Genomic DNA, 14,986 nt, shown 5'->3' with positions numbered 1-14,986 from the left:
GTACTATTGTAAGTTTTTAATAAAGAAAGAGGAAGACTCTATTGTGTTGTGAGATATCGATAATGTTCTTCTCGAGGTTTTTTTTAAAAAAGAAAAAGACTTTTGAAGAGAGAGAAATGGGTTTTTATGTCCAAACTAGGTCATTTTGGGACTAACATGGATCAATTTTATTTCAATGGGTTTTTGGTCTTAGCAGTGGGAGGAAACCTGAGGACTCGAAGAAAACTCATGAGGTTGGACAGGCGATCCTACTCCTTGTCACTTTCTAGCGGGGAATTGAAACCATGCCACTCGACTCAATGACAGACCACCCAACCCCTACAAAGACATTTTGGTCTATTGAAAATGTTCTTCTGTAGTTTTTTTTTAAAAAGAATAACTTTTGGTCTATCAAAAATCTTCTTCTGTAAATTGTAGACTTTTAGGCATCTAAGATGTTATTCTATAAGGTTTTTTTTTAAAGAAAGAAAGAGTTTTAGTCTGTTGCTGATGTTTTCAGTAAGGTTTTTAAAAATAATTTGACATTTAGTCTATTAGTTTTCTGTAAGTATTTCTCAAATAGAAAGACTCTTTAAAGATACATTATGGGAGATTAGATAACGAGTTGGCAGTTCTCACTATAATAGTTAAAAACTACATAATGTAAAGGCAACTTGCTGAAAATTTCAGTCAAATTGATCCACTATGAACCGAGAAACAAGTGGATGAAAGTTCCGCTTATCCTCGATCATCATTACTGAAGACGATAAGACAAAACTAATAGTCTTGATTATCCATTTAATCGTTAATCACAGAGGAAATTTTTGCAGCAAATCGGACTGTAATCCAACAAATATCGCAGGCTAGCATAACCATCTAGAGTTGATTATGGTCTGGATAAGTTAATTAATGTCTAATTCATAGTTTTTATAACATTTCAGGTCTAAAGAAAGACCTACAATAGGCCGATTTTGCTCTTGCATAATGTATGTTTAAGTCTTTGATTTTTTAAAGAAAAGAGTTTAATCTATTGTGGATTTTTTTCTGTATAAGTTTTTATAAAATAGAATGCCTTCTAGGCTATGAAAGATGTATTTCTCGAAGTCTTTTTTAATAAAAAAAAAAGAAGATTTATAATCTATTGTTGATGTTCTTTTGTAAATTTTTAAAAATGAAACAGTTTTAGGCTATCACAAATATTTTCTATCAATTTTAATCAAAGATGTTCTTAGTTAAGTTTTAAAGAAAATGAAAGAACTTTTTGGTAATTTTGCTCTGCTTTGTATTCAAGTCAAAATGAGGAAGTAAAGACAAACTTTTTTCGATTTTAGTCAATCTCAGATATTCCTGAGTCAGTGTGAAATCTTAAAACAAATTTCTACTTAGGGAGATATTGAAGCGGATGATTTGTTTAACCAATCCATGAATATAAATGACTTTTTTTAAACAAACTCCGATAGATTGTTTGCCTTTCAGGAAAAACAGCATCTTTATTAAAACTCGCCTTACTTTATTAAAGCGTGGAATGAGGAGTGAAAAGGAGGTTAAAGTCTTATGTGTGGTAATATTGAGACTAATGTATGGCAATATTGAGACTAATATATGGTAATATTGAGATAAACATATGATAATATTGAGATAAACATATGGTAACATTGAGACTGGTAATATTGAGACTAATGTATGACCTTGTAATATTGAGATTATGTTATAGCTTGAGATTATAGAGTTATTGAGATTATGGTAATATTGAGATTATGGTAATATTGAGATTATGGTATATTGAGATCATGGTAATGTTGAGACTAATGTATGATAATATTGAGATCATGGTAATGTTGAGACTAATGTATAATAATATTGAGATCATGGTAATGTATGGTAATATTGAGATTATAGTAATATTGAGACTGGTAAAATTGAGACAAATGTATGGTAATATTGAGACTACAATTAGATATTTATTTCATTGCAGTTTTAGTTGCGATTGATGGATATTCCTTAATTTTCTGTTCACTTTCGGACAACAGGCGGCATTCTAATTAAGGAGTGAGGGGGCATCCTAACCTTGGTTGTAAGGAGTAATGGGTCATGCTGAGTGGGTTGTGAGGGGTGAGGAGGCAGTTAAGTGGGGAGGAGGTACAGGGCGTAATTTAATGAAATAAAGATATAAGATATGTTAGTCCAGAAATGCAATGTGTACATGGATATTACCCCCCCCCCCCAATCCCCTCCCCTCCCCTCCTCTCCATCTCCTCCTTTCTATCAATCCATGGAGGTTAAAATAAATCATTACCTTGTGAATCTTGAATGATATTATACAAGTACAGTGTTTTTATCAATATTGAGTGAGTTGTGAGCAACAAGCAATATTAAGAAGATTATTATACGGAGTACCAATAATAGGTTTAAGATAAAAATACCACATACAACATGTTATTGATTAACTAAAAGATCTGTAGTTATCAAAAAAGATAAAATTCACTTAAATCAGAAAAATAAGAGGTTTATTACACTAGAAATACATTTATAGAGTCTGACATATTATTGCTCTAAAAATATGACAGTCCTGTATACTGTATTTTGATTACAATACAGTACTAACAAAACAACAAAGAATATGTCAAATTGCTGTCCTAAAACCAATAGAATATGTCATATTACAGTCCTAAACACACATAGAATATGTTACTACAGTCCTTCAAAACACATAGAATATGTCATATTACAGTCTTAAAAACACATCGAATATGTCACTACAGTGCTAAAACACACAGAATATGTCGTATTACAGTCTTAAAAACATAGAATATGTTAAAACATAAAGAAAATGTCATATCACAGTCAGAAAAACATGTGGAATATGTAAACTTGCAGTCCTAAAAATAAAAAAAATTCTATAGAAATGTTAAAACACATAGAATACGTCATATCACAGTCCTATAAATAAATACATAGAATATGTTACTACAGTCCTAAAAACACATAGAATATGTCAGCTTACTGTCCTATTAATACATAGAAAATGTAATAAAACAAAGAAAATGTTATAGTTTGAAAAACATGTGGAATATGTCAAATTGTTATGAAAAAATTGAGGTCCCGTGTACATATTGGTGTGTAGGTAAAAGAAACCTTGACAGTTGGAATTTGAAATAAGAGTACGCTGTAGCGTCACTTTCCTGGCAAATTTCCCTTATAGCACAGGGGGATTGGATGGCCGAATGGTTAGCACGTGCACACTGTATCATAAGGAATGTCATTGAGTCAACTGCCGTGGTTTGGGATCCCCAGTTGTACATGACAAGGAGTAGGGTCGCCTGTCCAACCTTGTGGGTTTTCTCCGGGTCCTCCGGTTTCCTCCCACTGTTAAAGACCCCTACGTGCAAGCGATTTATTTAAATAAAATTAAACCATATGTTAGTCCCGAAATAACATAGTTTGTGTCGAGTGGACATTAAACTCCATATCTCTCTCTTTCTCCCTTATAGCACACTGTATGGCATAGGAGCACAACAGCAGGTCGTTAAACCTCATTTCATTTCATACAAACCTGTTTAATATCTAATCCTATATTGTCACTTAATATATTCAATTGAATCTACAAATAATGTAATTTAATGTAGATATTTACTTATTACCGGAAACCAATTTTGACAGTTTACGACTTTTCGACATTTTAACGTCATCAAACTATAAGAGGCGGCATAAGTAGACACGACTTTCGATAACAACCTTAATCTGTGTTGATTATAAATTGATATATAATTCTGGAAATATAAGTGGATGATGGGCTACAGTAATATTCAATAAAATCTGGTCTGACTCCATCTTCTCTTTGATTTGATTTGTGTGATGTCGTTGGTAGAGTCTATTTCTGAAGTGGCTGGGGAGGTCGGAAAATTTCCCATGTCAAGTTAGACACCATTGAGTTTGGGGTTAAGATTCAACATAGGTATTCAAAATCTTATCCCAGACCCTAACTGTAACCCAGAATGCCCCATAGATTATTTTTCAATGTGGAATTGTTGTTCCCAACTGACCTAATATCCCCAACTGTCTTGAAAATAGACAGCACTGAAGTCGTTACTACAAAATGGCTACTTTGATGTGGAGATAACTCTCATCAACTTGTCATGTGGTCTGTTTTATGGCCAAAGTAGTCAATTTTTATTTGTACATGTCATGATGCTTCTGTTTTAAGCATGTTCATTATCAAAAATCAATGTTTTATGATGATGCAGAGTGATTGGCTGTAGAGAACGAGAGAAATGGGGTTTAACGTCCACTCAAAACAAACTAGGTCAATTCGGGACCAACATATGGTTCAGTATTATTACAATAATTCACTTGCTCGTAGAGGTCTTTAGCAAAGGGAGGAAACCAGAGGTCCCAGAGAAAACCCACGAGGTTGGAGATTGGCTTTAGAACAAAAGGTCTGTCATTGAGTAACGTGGCATTGTTTCGATCCCACACTTATACATGACAAGTAGTAGGGTCGTCTGTCTAACCTTTCTGTAGGTATTGTCTTCCAACCGAACTTTTGGAATAAAATCGTACAATATGTTAGTCCCAAAATGACCTAGTTTGTGTCAGGCCTTTTTTAAGGTTTTGCAACTGCAGGGGCAAATTAGGGGTGGTGGTCTTGGGAGGGGGGATCTCAGGAGGGGGGGGGTATCTCCACCGGGCTTGCGGGAGGTCCTACTCTGCGAAAATTTTGAAATTTTGATTCTCTAAATGATCATTCCAAGTTATTTTGAGAGAAAAGATCTCACTACACCTACCCTGACCTACCAATCATGCCCCCACACTTTGGCCTTAAAAAATGGCCTGTTGTGTCAAGTGGATGTTAAACCCCTTCTTATATTAGTTCCTGCTATTATAGTAAAACTGATTTGAATTGGCCAATTTTGATATTAACATTTAAAGTTAAAATTGTTTATATTAAATATACATGAGGCTGTGTTTATAACAACCATCTGTTGAGTTTAAAGGTCTCTCAATCTGTGATGATTTATTAGGTTTAAAAATTCCAATTTCATGTGTGTACACATATATTAAACATGCATTATGCAAGAGCTAAATCTGATTATTGCAAGTCTTAATTTAGGCTTCAGATGTTATAGAAATTATAAATTAGATCTTTATTTAAACAACAAGACCAAAATCAACTCTGTAGACCCACGGATGGCTCGGCTACAGCTCGGATTTAAATAGGATTTCACTAATTGATTAAATCAAATAAGGGGTAACCTGATGAAAATACGTCAGTTAGATCGAGGCTAAATGATAGAGTGTACTTAGCGAGGCCGCTGTAAAGCGTTTCCGTATGCCATTGAAAACTTTACTTGATAATCGAGATATGTAGGTGGAGTTAACGCCTGTCAATCAAACGATCAGCGAAGGTGAAGACGCATTTTGCTACCATTTCTAGTGAAATATTACAACGATGATAACTATGTTCAGAATAAAGTAATTTGACTGAATTTTTCAATATATTCTTCTTTCATCATCTACTTTTGAACTGTTATAGCAAGAATGGCCAACTCTCTATAAAAATCTCCCATAATGTATCTTTAAAGATACATTATGGGGGATTAGATAAAGCTGGTAGTTCTCACTATAATAGTTAAAAACTAGATAATGAAAAGGGCATTTGCTAAAAATTTCAGTCAAATTGATCTACCCAGAACTGAGTATTTAGCGATTGAATTTTGAGTTTAACCACGATCATTACTAAAGTCGGTATGATAAAAAAAAACCATAGTCTCGATTATCCATTTTTTGATTTAATCAGAAGTAGCAGACCAGTTTCCAATCCAGTAAATATCGCAGACTAGCGATGCCATCAAGAGCTGATTATGGTCTGGATAAGTTAATTAATGTCTAATTAATAATTTAGATAACATTTCAGGCCTAAAGAAAGACCTGCAATTGGCAGATTTAGCTCTTGCATAATGTATGTTTAACTTTCATAAATATCTTGATTGTGTGGTGTCGTTCCCCACTTGCAAGATGTGCAGGGGATAAAGGGTCTGGCAAGAAACAGTGTCTAGTCTTTGGGATAGGATGAAAAACTGAGGTCCTTTGTAGATTTTGGCATTCATGTAAAAGAACTTTTGACTGTTGGAATTTGAATTAAGATCTCTTGACATTTGGAAATCTTAAATAAGATCTAGGCCGTAGTGCCGCTGTTCGGGGCAAAATTTTCCTGGTAGCACACTGCATGGCGTATGCCCGTCGTCATTAGCCCAGTTTTGTGCAGAAAAGTAGGACGTCAAACTCCACTTCATTTTACTTTCATTTCATTTGGGAGGGTTGGATGGCTGAACGGTTAGCACGTTCGCACTGTAACGTAAGGTCTGTCATTGAGTCAACTGGCGTGGTTTCGAATCCCTGGTTGTGACAAGTAGTAGGGTCGCCTGTCCAACCTCATGGGTTTTCTCCGGGCCCTCCGGTTTCCTCCCACTGCTAAAGACCCCTATGCGAAAGCGAATTATTGAAATAAAATTAAACCTTATGTTAGTCCCGAAATGACCTAGTTTGTGTCGAGTGGACGTTAAACCCCATTTCTCTCTCATTTTTATTGCATATGTTTTCCATTCATTTTTACGCTTTTTTTTATTTACCTTTTCTGTATTTTTTCATGCATAATAATATGTATTATTTACATGCTGCCCGAAATGGGTGTTTTATGTAATAAAATCTATCTATCTATCTAATATATCTCATGAGGCTTCTTAAGTTATAGCATTAGACAAAATAAATCTAACATTTACCGAGGTTAAAGTACTTCATGGGTTTCATATAAAAAGATTTCCTTTCAAGTAGGGGGAGAAATGCTATAAAAAAAAAATCTCATTTGATTTGATGTAAAATATCCTGTCAGACCAAAGAGGAATATATATCAAGAGGCGTAATGTGTGATGGAGCTCCAAGGCTACATGGTCATGAATTTCCATGATAAAACGTTATTTGATGAAGTGGAGATGGTCTCGATGAAGGAATCTGAGGAATGTCCATGTCTTCCGTTTCTTCTAGGGTGTTTACATTCAAATCAACGACGTATCGGAAAGGTGTTGACTTAAGATGAGTGTCTGAAGATTTTCTATTGGTTACGTTATAATTCGTTGGGGTGTTATTGATATATTGGTATTCCAGACACGACTCGTTGATTACATTTCTCCCGCCAGAATTTACATCAGCTAATATGTACATACATTTACCAAATCTTTTCAAAAAGACACTTGAGTGTGGAAAGGTTTAACATTTATTGGGTTTTTGGTCAATCATTTTGTGTGTAATGATAAATAGTAAGTACAGAAGAACTGCACTAAAACAAAAAAAAAAGAGAGAGAGAGATAGGGGGAGAGAGAGAGCGGTGAGAGAGAGAGGGGGAGAGAGAGAGCGGGGAGAGAGAGAGCGGGGAGAGAGAGAGGGGGAGAGAGAGAGCGGGGAGAGAGAGAGCGGGGAGAGAGAGAGCGGGGAGAGAGAGAGGGGGAGAGAGAGAGCGGGGAGAGAGAGCGGGGGAGAGAGAGAGGGGGGAGAGAGAGAGGGGGAGAGAGAGAAAGGGAGAGAAAGGGAGAGAGAGAGAGAAACCAGGTCATTTCGCGACTAACATGGTTTGATTTCATTTTAATAATTTGCATGTGCGTAGCAGGAAACCCAGAGAAAACCCACAAGGTTGGACAGGCAACCCAACTCGTTGTCATGTACAAGTGGGGAATTGAAACCACGCCACTTGACTCAAAAGACAGATCTTATGATTCAACGTGAACTCATGTGTTAACCATTCAGCCACCCTACCCCTCCGCGATAAGACAAACCTGTGGAAAGGACAAAATGCACAGACATTGCGACAAAGAAATATCTAATCCAGTGTATGGATCCGGGGGGCCAGCCGTAAGTCTTAGATAAAGAGTTGACAACTTTTTACTCATATCAGACTACATGTTGTATGGTGGTCTTCATCAGCCTGGTGGGAACCATGGTGGCTCAGTGAATAAGGCGTTGGCTCGCTAACCTGGAGCATCCTGTGTTTGATCCCTACTTTGGCTGAGAAAGTTCAACAGAATTTTCCGGTGAGATTCCTCCTTATAGTCATATAGGCGGGACGAAAAACCGAAGTCCCGTGAACACATTGTTGTGCATGTTGGCAGTTGGATTTGATATATAACAGTAGGCCGTAGCACCACTATCTGGGCAAAATTACCCTCATAGCACACTATATGGCCTATGCCCATCTTCACTAGCCCAGTCAGAGCAGAACAGTAGGACATTAAACCCCATTTCATTTTATTAGCTCGGTTGATGCAGGATGTTAAACACCATTTGTATATATAGATAGAACTCAATGACCATTGAATACCGCTTGGGTATTGTTCAAGAGAGTGTATCCCTGCAGCAGCCGTTATTCAATTGTTCAAGAGAGTGTATCCCTCCCTGCTGCAGGGATAAACTCTCTTGAACCATTGAATAACACGAGCGGTATTCAATGGTCATTGAGTTCTGTTTTTATTCTATAACTACATGAAAATCTCAAAATACACTGTACTAATACTATCTAGATTATCAACAAAAGAAAATCATCACCAATAACGTTAAAATTCATCATAGGTTCAGCCCTTTTTTCTTTCTTTTTTTTCTACAAAAATTATGGTTGCTAGTGTTGACGTCATACAGTTTGACTTAATTCTGAAAGTGACATCATTCTGGACAAAAGTAATATGTGTACAAGCCATTGAATACAGCCATAGGTTATTCAATGGCTGTGTATTCAATGATATTTGCTTGTATTTGCATGTATTTATAGAATAAAAAACAGTCCATTATTGCATTAGCCTACCATTTTTTTCGCTAAGCCTCGTAAAAGGGTTGTTGATAATCTTGTCAACTTCTATATAGATATTTTCATATTGATTAAATTACTGCATTAGCTTCATGACAACTTTTTATGGCTTTTAACCAATATATTTGATAAGCAACTTGTCAGAATTAGATTATTGCTAAAAACCTGGCCGAGACATGGCCTGCTTAATATCGTCTCAGAATTAAAAACACAAATCTTTCTGGTATGTAAGCTTCGTAAATCATTTTAAACAGACATTGCCACTTTCGTGAAAATAGTTTTATGTAAGAGTTAAATTTGCCTATTGGAGGTCTTTTGTCTGACTTCAAATGTTCTTAAGACATATATTTGCAAGCCCATAAAATGGTTTAGATATTATATGGATAATAATTTGTTTATAATAATAATTATCTGTAAACAGAATTTTTATTTATTTTGAATATTTATTTATTTACAGCATAACAGTTCACCAGTAGAGTTAGATCCACCTAATACATTCCATAAAAGTGATGGTAAGTAGACATCTTACACTAAACATGGTTTGGATTCCCCTATTGTATGTGACAAGGAGTCGGGTCGCCTGTCCAACCTCGTGGTTTTCTTCGGGTCCTCCGGTTTCCTCCCATACGCACAAGCAAATTATTGAAATAAAATTAAAACATATGTTAGTCTCTAAATTACCAAGTTTGTGTCGAGTGGACATTAAACCCCATTTCTCTCTCTCTCTTTACACTAAAAAATCATTTGATAACAGACATCTAAATTGCTGGGCTTAAGATTGTGCAAATGGTACTAGGCTCCACAACTTATAGGCTTAGGGTTGTGCAAATGATACCAGGCTCCACAACTTTTAGGCTTAGGGTTGTGCAAAATTAATCTTCATTCACGACCAAAAACAATGTATGGTCACACTATTCCTACACTTACTAAATGGATATATTGTTTGTTTTGTCTAGTTTTTGTTGAACACAGAGGGAGATAGGTGGGGTTTAACGTCCACTCAACACAAACCAGGCCATTTCGGGACTAACATATGGTTCAATTTTATTTCAATAATTCGTATGTGCATAGGGGTCTTCAGCAGTGGGAGGAAACCGGAGGACCCAGAGAAAACCCATGAGGTTGGACGAGCGACCCTACTAATTGTCACATACAACCGGGTAATTGAAACCACACCAGTTGACTCAATGACAGACCTTTTGATACAGTTTAATTGCGTTGTTTGCTTGGATCAAATAGAATAAATTTAACTAGAATTATTTAAAATATTCAGACATCAAAAAGCAGTGAAATAAAATAATGAATTAATTTCACTCATATTAAATATTGTATGTGATTTACACTCCCAAGTATTTTTTTTAACTTGAGATAATAAAACTCCTGGCCATGACGTCAGCAAACCGAATAAAACTCGAAAAACCTGTTCAAAGTAATGGTTTATCTCCAGTTAGATTTGGCAATCTATTTTAGTTTTGGTTCCGTGATGTATGTTTGAGTGGCCGTAAGTGATTTTTTATGGCTCCTTTAAATACATGTTGGGAGTTTTTATAGGGAATTCAAGATGAACAAGTGACAAGACGAGTAATAAAGATCTATATTAACTGACATTTATTACTCACATTAAAATATGTCGAAAAATTTACGATCATTCCCTGCTAGAGGTTACTGAGGTGGAGATTTGACGTTCTGGTTAACGCTGCTTCACAAAACATGAACTTGATATATCCCAGTTAGAAAAGTGTGACTTATTAAGAGAAATGGGGTTTTACATCTACTTGACACATTGCTCATTTTTATTTCAATAATTTGTTTGCGCGTATGGGTTTCCCCTTGTCAGTGGTGCAGAACGGAGGGCCTGACAAGGACAGCTGTCTAGTCCTTCGGGTGAGACTAAAAACCGATGTCCCGTGTATATATTGGAATGCACGTAAAAGATCCCCTGGCAGTTGGAATTCGATATAAGAGTAGGCGATAGTGCTGCTGTCTGGGCAAAATTTCCCTCATAGTACACTGTATGGCTTATGCCTGTCTTCATTAGCCCAGTATAGGAGCAGAACAGTAGGACGTTAAACCCCATTTCATTTCATTTCATTTTCATATTAATATGACACTGAGATCCCAATATATACTCTTCAAAAAAAAGTAGGGGATATTGAAATGCAAATACCTATGCAGGTTGCGATATGATAAATAGTCATGGACATTTGACATGCTTTGAGAGTATGTTCACACGTAGGAGGGGTTCATTGTCAAATTTGACACTTCAAGGAAGGGTTGATGAAAACTGACATGTGCTGGTTTATCTATCCATGTTTGCTTTCCTATCGGTTCTTGCATAAGATTTACTGTTTAGCTTATCTTTGCTTTAGTGTGTTACGTTTAATTTGATCGGGAGACGTGTTCATCAACGTCAACCGACAACACTGCAAGAATTGACCATGGCACTGCAAGAGGAGTGGTTCAGATTTCCCCAAATCGTGATTGGATCAGATTGCCCCAAATCGTGATTGGATGGTTGATTAGGGGTATGCCACGACGAATTGCTGAATGTCTGAGGATTGGTGGAGCAATTACTCATTATTAAGACAAAAATCAAAAACGTCAATTTTCACTTTTGACGGTGTATCTCTTTGCGAGTGAAATGGGGCCGTCAGATAAGCCACCCATATGAACTGTTTATGTTCATATGTAGGCAATTGGCCTGTTATTAACATACACTGGTTACCTCTAATAAAAACAGCAGTGCATTTCCGCAGTTTTGTATTGTTTCTAAATATCCCCCTACTTTTTTTGAAGAGTATAAATACTTGAAACGATGGCGAGCAAATTGTGCTTAGACAGTGCTAGAGGTCACAATTTTGATCCGATTTTGATGAAACTTGAAATGCATGTTTATAACGCAATGATCTTGGTGCCTTTCGATATTCAAGCATATCGGATCGTAACTTCCCGAATTATGGCCCTTGATTGTACAAAAAATCACCTTTTGAGCTTGTGGTTCTTATAGAGGTCACAATTTTTATCCGATTTTAAAAAAAAACGTATGAATATATCACAGTTATACACTAATAATGGTTGAGTTCGAATTTCATGAAAATCGGACAAAAATTGACGGACATAATGGCTGTCCCTTGTATGCAAATAGTGTAAAAATATGGTATATCAAGGTTGTGGACCCTCTAGAGGCCACAGTTTTGATCCAATTTGGATGATACTTTAAAAATAAGTTTTTATCATAAAGATCTTGATTCCTTTTGATAATCGCACATATCCAAATGAGATTTCCTAGCTTATGGATTCTCTAGAGGTCGAATTTTTTTTCCCCGATTTTAAAAACCGTTTAGATATATCACCATTAAACAATAATGAAGGTTGATTTGGAATTTCGGGAAAATCAAAATGAAACTGCCCAACAAAATGGCCGCTCTTTGTACACTAACTGTGTAGAAGTATGTAATACAAAGGTTATGGACCCTCTAGAGGTCACAACTTTTATCCAAAGATAAAAGATCTCTTTATTAAAAGATATCTTTATATTCCAAAAATCTCAGTTCCTTTTGATATTTGCGCATTTCAGACCATATCTTTCTGGATTTTGGCCCCTGATAGTACAAAAAATCGTTTTTGATTTTAGCTTATTCTCTATCCATCTCTTGCAAAATGTGGGCGTAACCTGCCTGGCAGCTGCTGGTTTGATTTAATCATGAATGAGCATTGAGCAGCATTTCGGATTATAATCCAGTAAATATCGTAGGCTAGTGATGACGTCGAGAGTTGATTATGGTCTGGATAAGTTAATAAATGTCTAATAAATAATTTAGATAACATTTCAGACCTAAAGAAAGACTTAAATTAGGCAGATTTAGCTCTTACATATTATATGTTGAAGCTTTTGATAACTCATTCATAAAAATCTCTGCCTAATGAATGGGGTGCGTACACATCGTCACCGGCTTCATGCATGCTAATAAGCGCGTCATAAAGACAGCGATATAAGTCAGAATAAAAATATTAATGCATGCTGAGATATTGTCATGAAAGATTCATGAGTACAGATATATAGAAACTGTCATTTTAATGTGGTTTTTTTATGGACCATGTGATCAACAGTTGTTGTATGTATCTGTCACTATGGTGATGTTTTATACTGACTGGTATGACATTTTGACATCGTACCTTGACTGCGTTGGAGTGAATCACAGATTTTTTGTATGTGGATACCAGTTCAGAAAGGGCGTCTCCAAAAATCTTTGGGGGACTAGGATCCCAGTAAATCATCGAGATGTCACTGGGAAAATATTAATTTGCCCTTCTTGATTATTAGCCGATGTTATGAAAATATTTTGTTAATCTTTCGTTTATTTTTTTAAATTTTCAACACATGGTAAGAAAGCATGTAAATTTTGGGTTAGGGTCGAAAGAGGCAGTCTTCGGGGAGGAAGTGCGGGTAGGCGAAAGCATGTGCTTTTTTAGCAGAAGCTTGTATTAGCCTACATCGTATGTGACATTAACAACCAATTTATCAATTTTGTTTCGTAGAGTTTATATCTCCTTGGCCAAGAATAGCATACTGTAACAGGCCCGGTGGAGTGGGGGGGCTAGGGGGGGGCTTTAGCCCTGCCAATAATTTGGCCGCAAGTACTCTTTTCCACAGGTTATTGCGGCCCTCGGACCCACGCCTATAAGGACCTAGGATGGAAGCCCCCCCCATCAAGAATTGCTTCCACCGGCCCTGTGTAATTTGTATTTAATAGTCTTGATAATCCTGACTCATTAATCAACTGGTGTATGGGCAGTAGACTGGGTTAACATGTCAATTTAGGGCTATGAATTAATACTTTATTTATTATTTTTATTATTACAGCATACTTATAGTGCGCTCTTTCATATAACATGTTCAGGGCCACTTTACAAAGTGACAATGTAATCATAAAATTAATATCAAGATTATTGACATGTTAACAGTTGTATATAAAGTCAGTTAAAACTTTGTTTAAATAAAACTGCCTAAGCTGTTTTTTAAAAGAATATAGAGATGTACAACATCTAATACTAAATAACCTAACTTATTAAATAAAACATGACCATTTATTTTGTAACGATATATAGGAGAAACTATAAGACGTTATATATAAAATCCAAGACTGTGATGTATTAAACTCTTTACTGAAAATACTGCTGATGGGTGGAAAATGAAATGAAATGAAATGGGGTTTAACGTCCTACTGTTCTGCTCCTAACCTGGGCTAATGAAGACGGGCATATGCCATACAGTGTGCTATGAGGGAAATTTTGCCCGGCCAGCGGCGCTAAGGCCTACTCTTATATCGAATTCCAACTGCCAAGGGATCTTTTACGTGCACGCCAATGTGTACACAGGGCCTCGGTTTTTCGTCCCATCCGAACGACTAGACTTAAGTTAAGAGTTTACTCAACTTTCAATTACTGCTTATGAGTAATATATTTGATCCAGAAACACAAAATTTTGCACATAGTTTCTTATTGATGTATTTGATACATTAAAACAATAAAGTTTTATAAAGGGCTCTATTTTAGTTAAAATAAGGCAAACAATTTTGAGTAAATTATTAACTTAAGTCTGATAATGCTTTGTGAACTCGGGGATCCAGGATGGGCGGTTTTATTTATACTATTCTGAAACCCCGTCTGTTTTCCATGGTTATTAATTGGAGGGGTTTGCAAATTTGTTACCGGGGTCGGTAGCTCGCTTACCGGGGTTGTACAGAAGTTAGACAACTGGTCGTTTAGATTAAAGTGCTAGTGTAGATTAAAGTGCTAGTGTCCATAATTTAGCTAACTAGAGGATGCCTTTGGTTGGTTTGTAACATTGTTACTTGTCATAACAATAAAGGGATATTATATAGACAAGGGTGTTGAGGTAAAGACCCGAAGCATAAACTTGACAATACAATGCGTTTAGGATTAAAAAGGCGGGAAATCTTAGCTGGCTCATTAGTATATTATAATCATGCAGTAAATAAAATGGAGTAATCTGATTGGATAAAAAACACAAATTACATTATTTACAATAATCTTAGCCGGCTCATTAGCATATTATAATCAAGCTTATTTCACCTGATACATATATATATATATATATATATCAAGATAGGGGCATAATTGTCGATATATTTGGAG

General features: G+C 36.0%; 1 protein-coding gene across 9 annotated transcripts in view; it reads left to right on the top strand.

Moving 5' to 3' along the window:
* LOC126822441 (uncharacterized) overlaps positions 1 to 14,986 on the top strand; it is a 186,207-nt gene that overhangs the window by 141,620 nt on the left and 29,601 nt on the right. For all 9 annotated transcript variants that reach the window (XR_008788351.1, XR_008788352.1, XR_008788350.1 and 6 more), the window contains one exon: positions 9,285 to 9,339. Coding sequence is in view for 3 of the 9 variants with exons in the window: in XM_050551358.2 (XP_050407315.2) it covers positions 9,285 to 9,339 (55 nt within the window). In the remaining 6 variants the exon portion in view is untranslated. The remainder of the gene's footprint in view (positions 1 to 9,284; positions 9,340 to 14,986) is intronic.

Source organism: Patella vulgata, chromosome 5, assembly GCF_932274485.2.
Source record: "Patella vulgata chromosome 5, xgPatVulg1.2, whole genome shotgun sequence".
Lineage (NCBI taxonomy): Eukaryota > Metazoa > Mollusca > Gastropoda > Patellidae > Patella > Patella vulgata.
The sequence above is the reverse complement of the archived record's forward strand: the minus strand, read 5'-3'. Positions and strand labels throughout refer to the sequence as shown.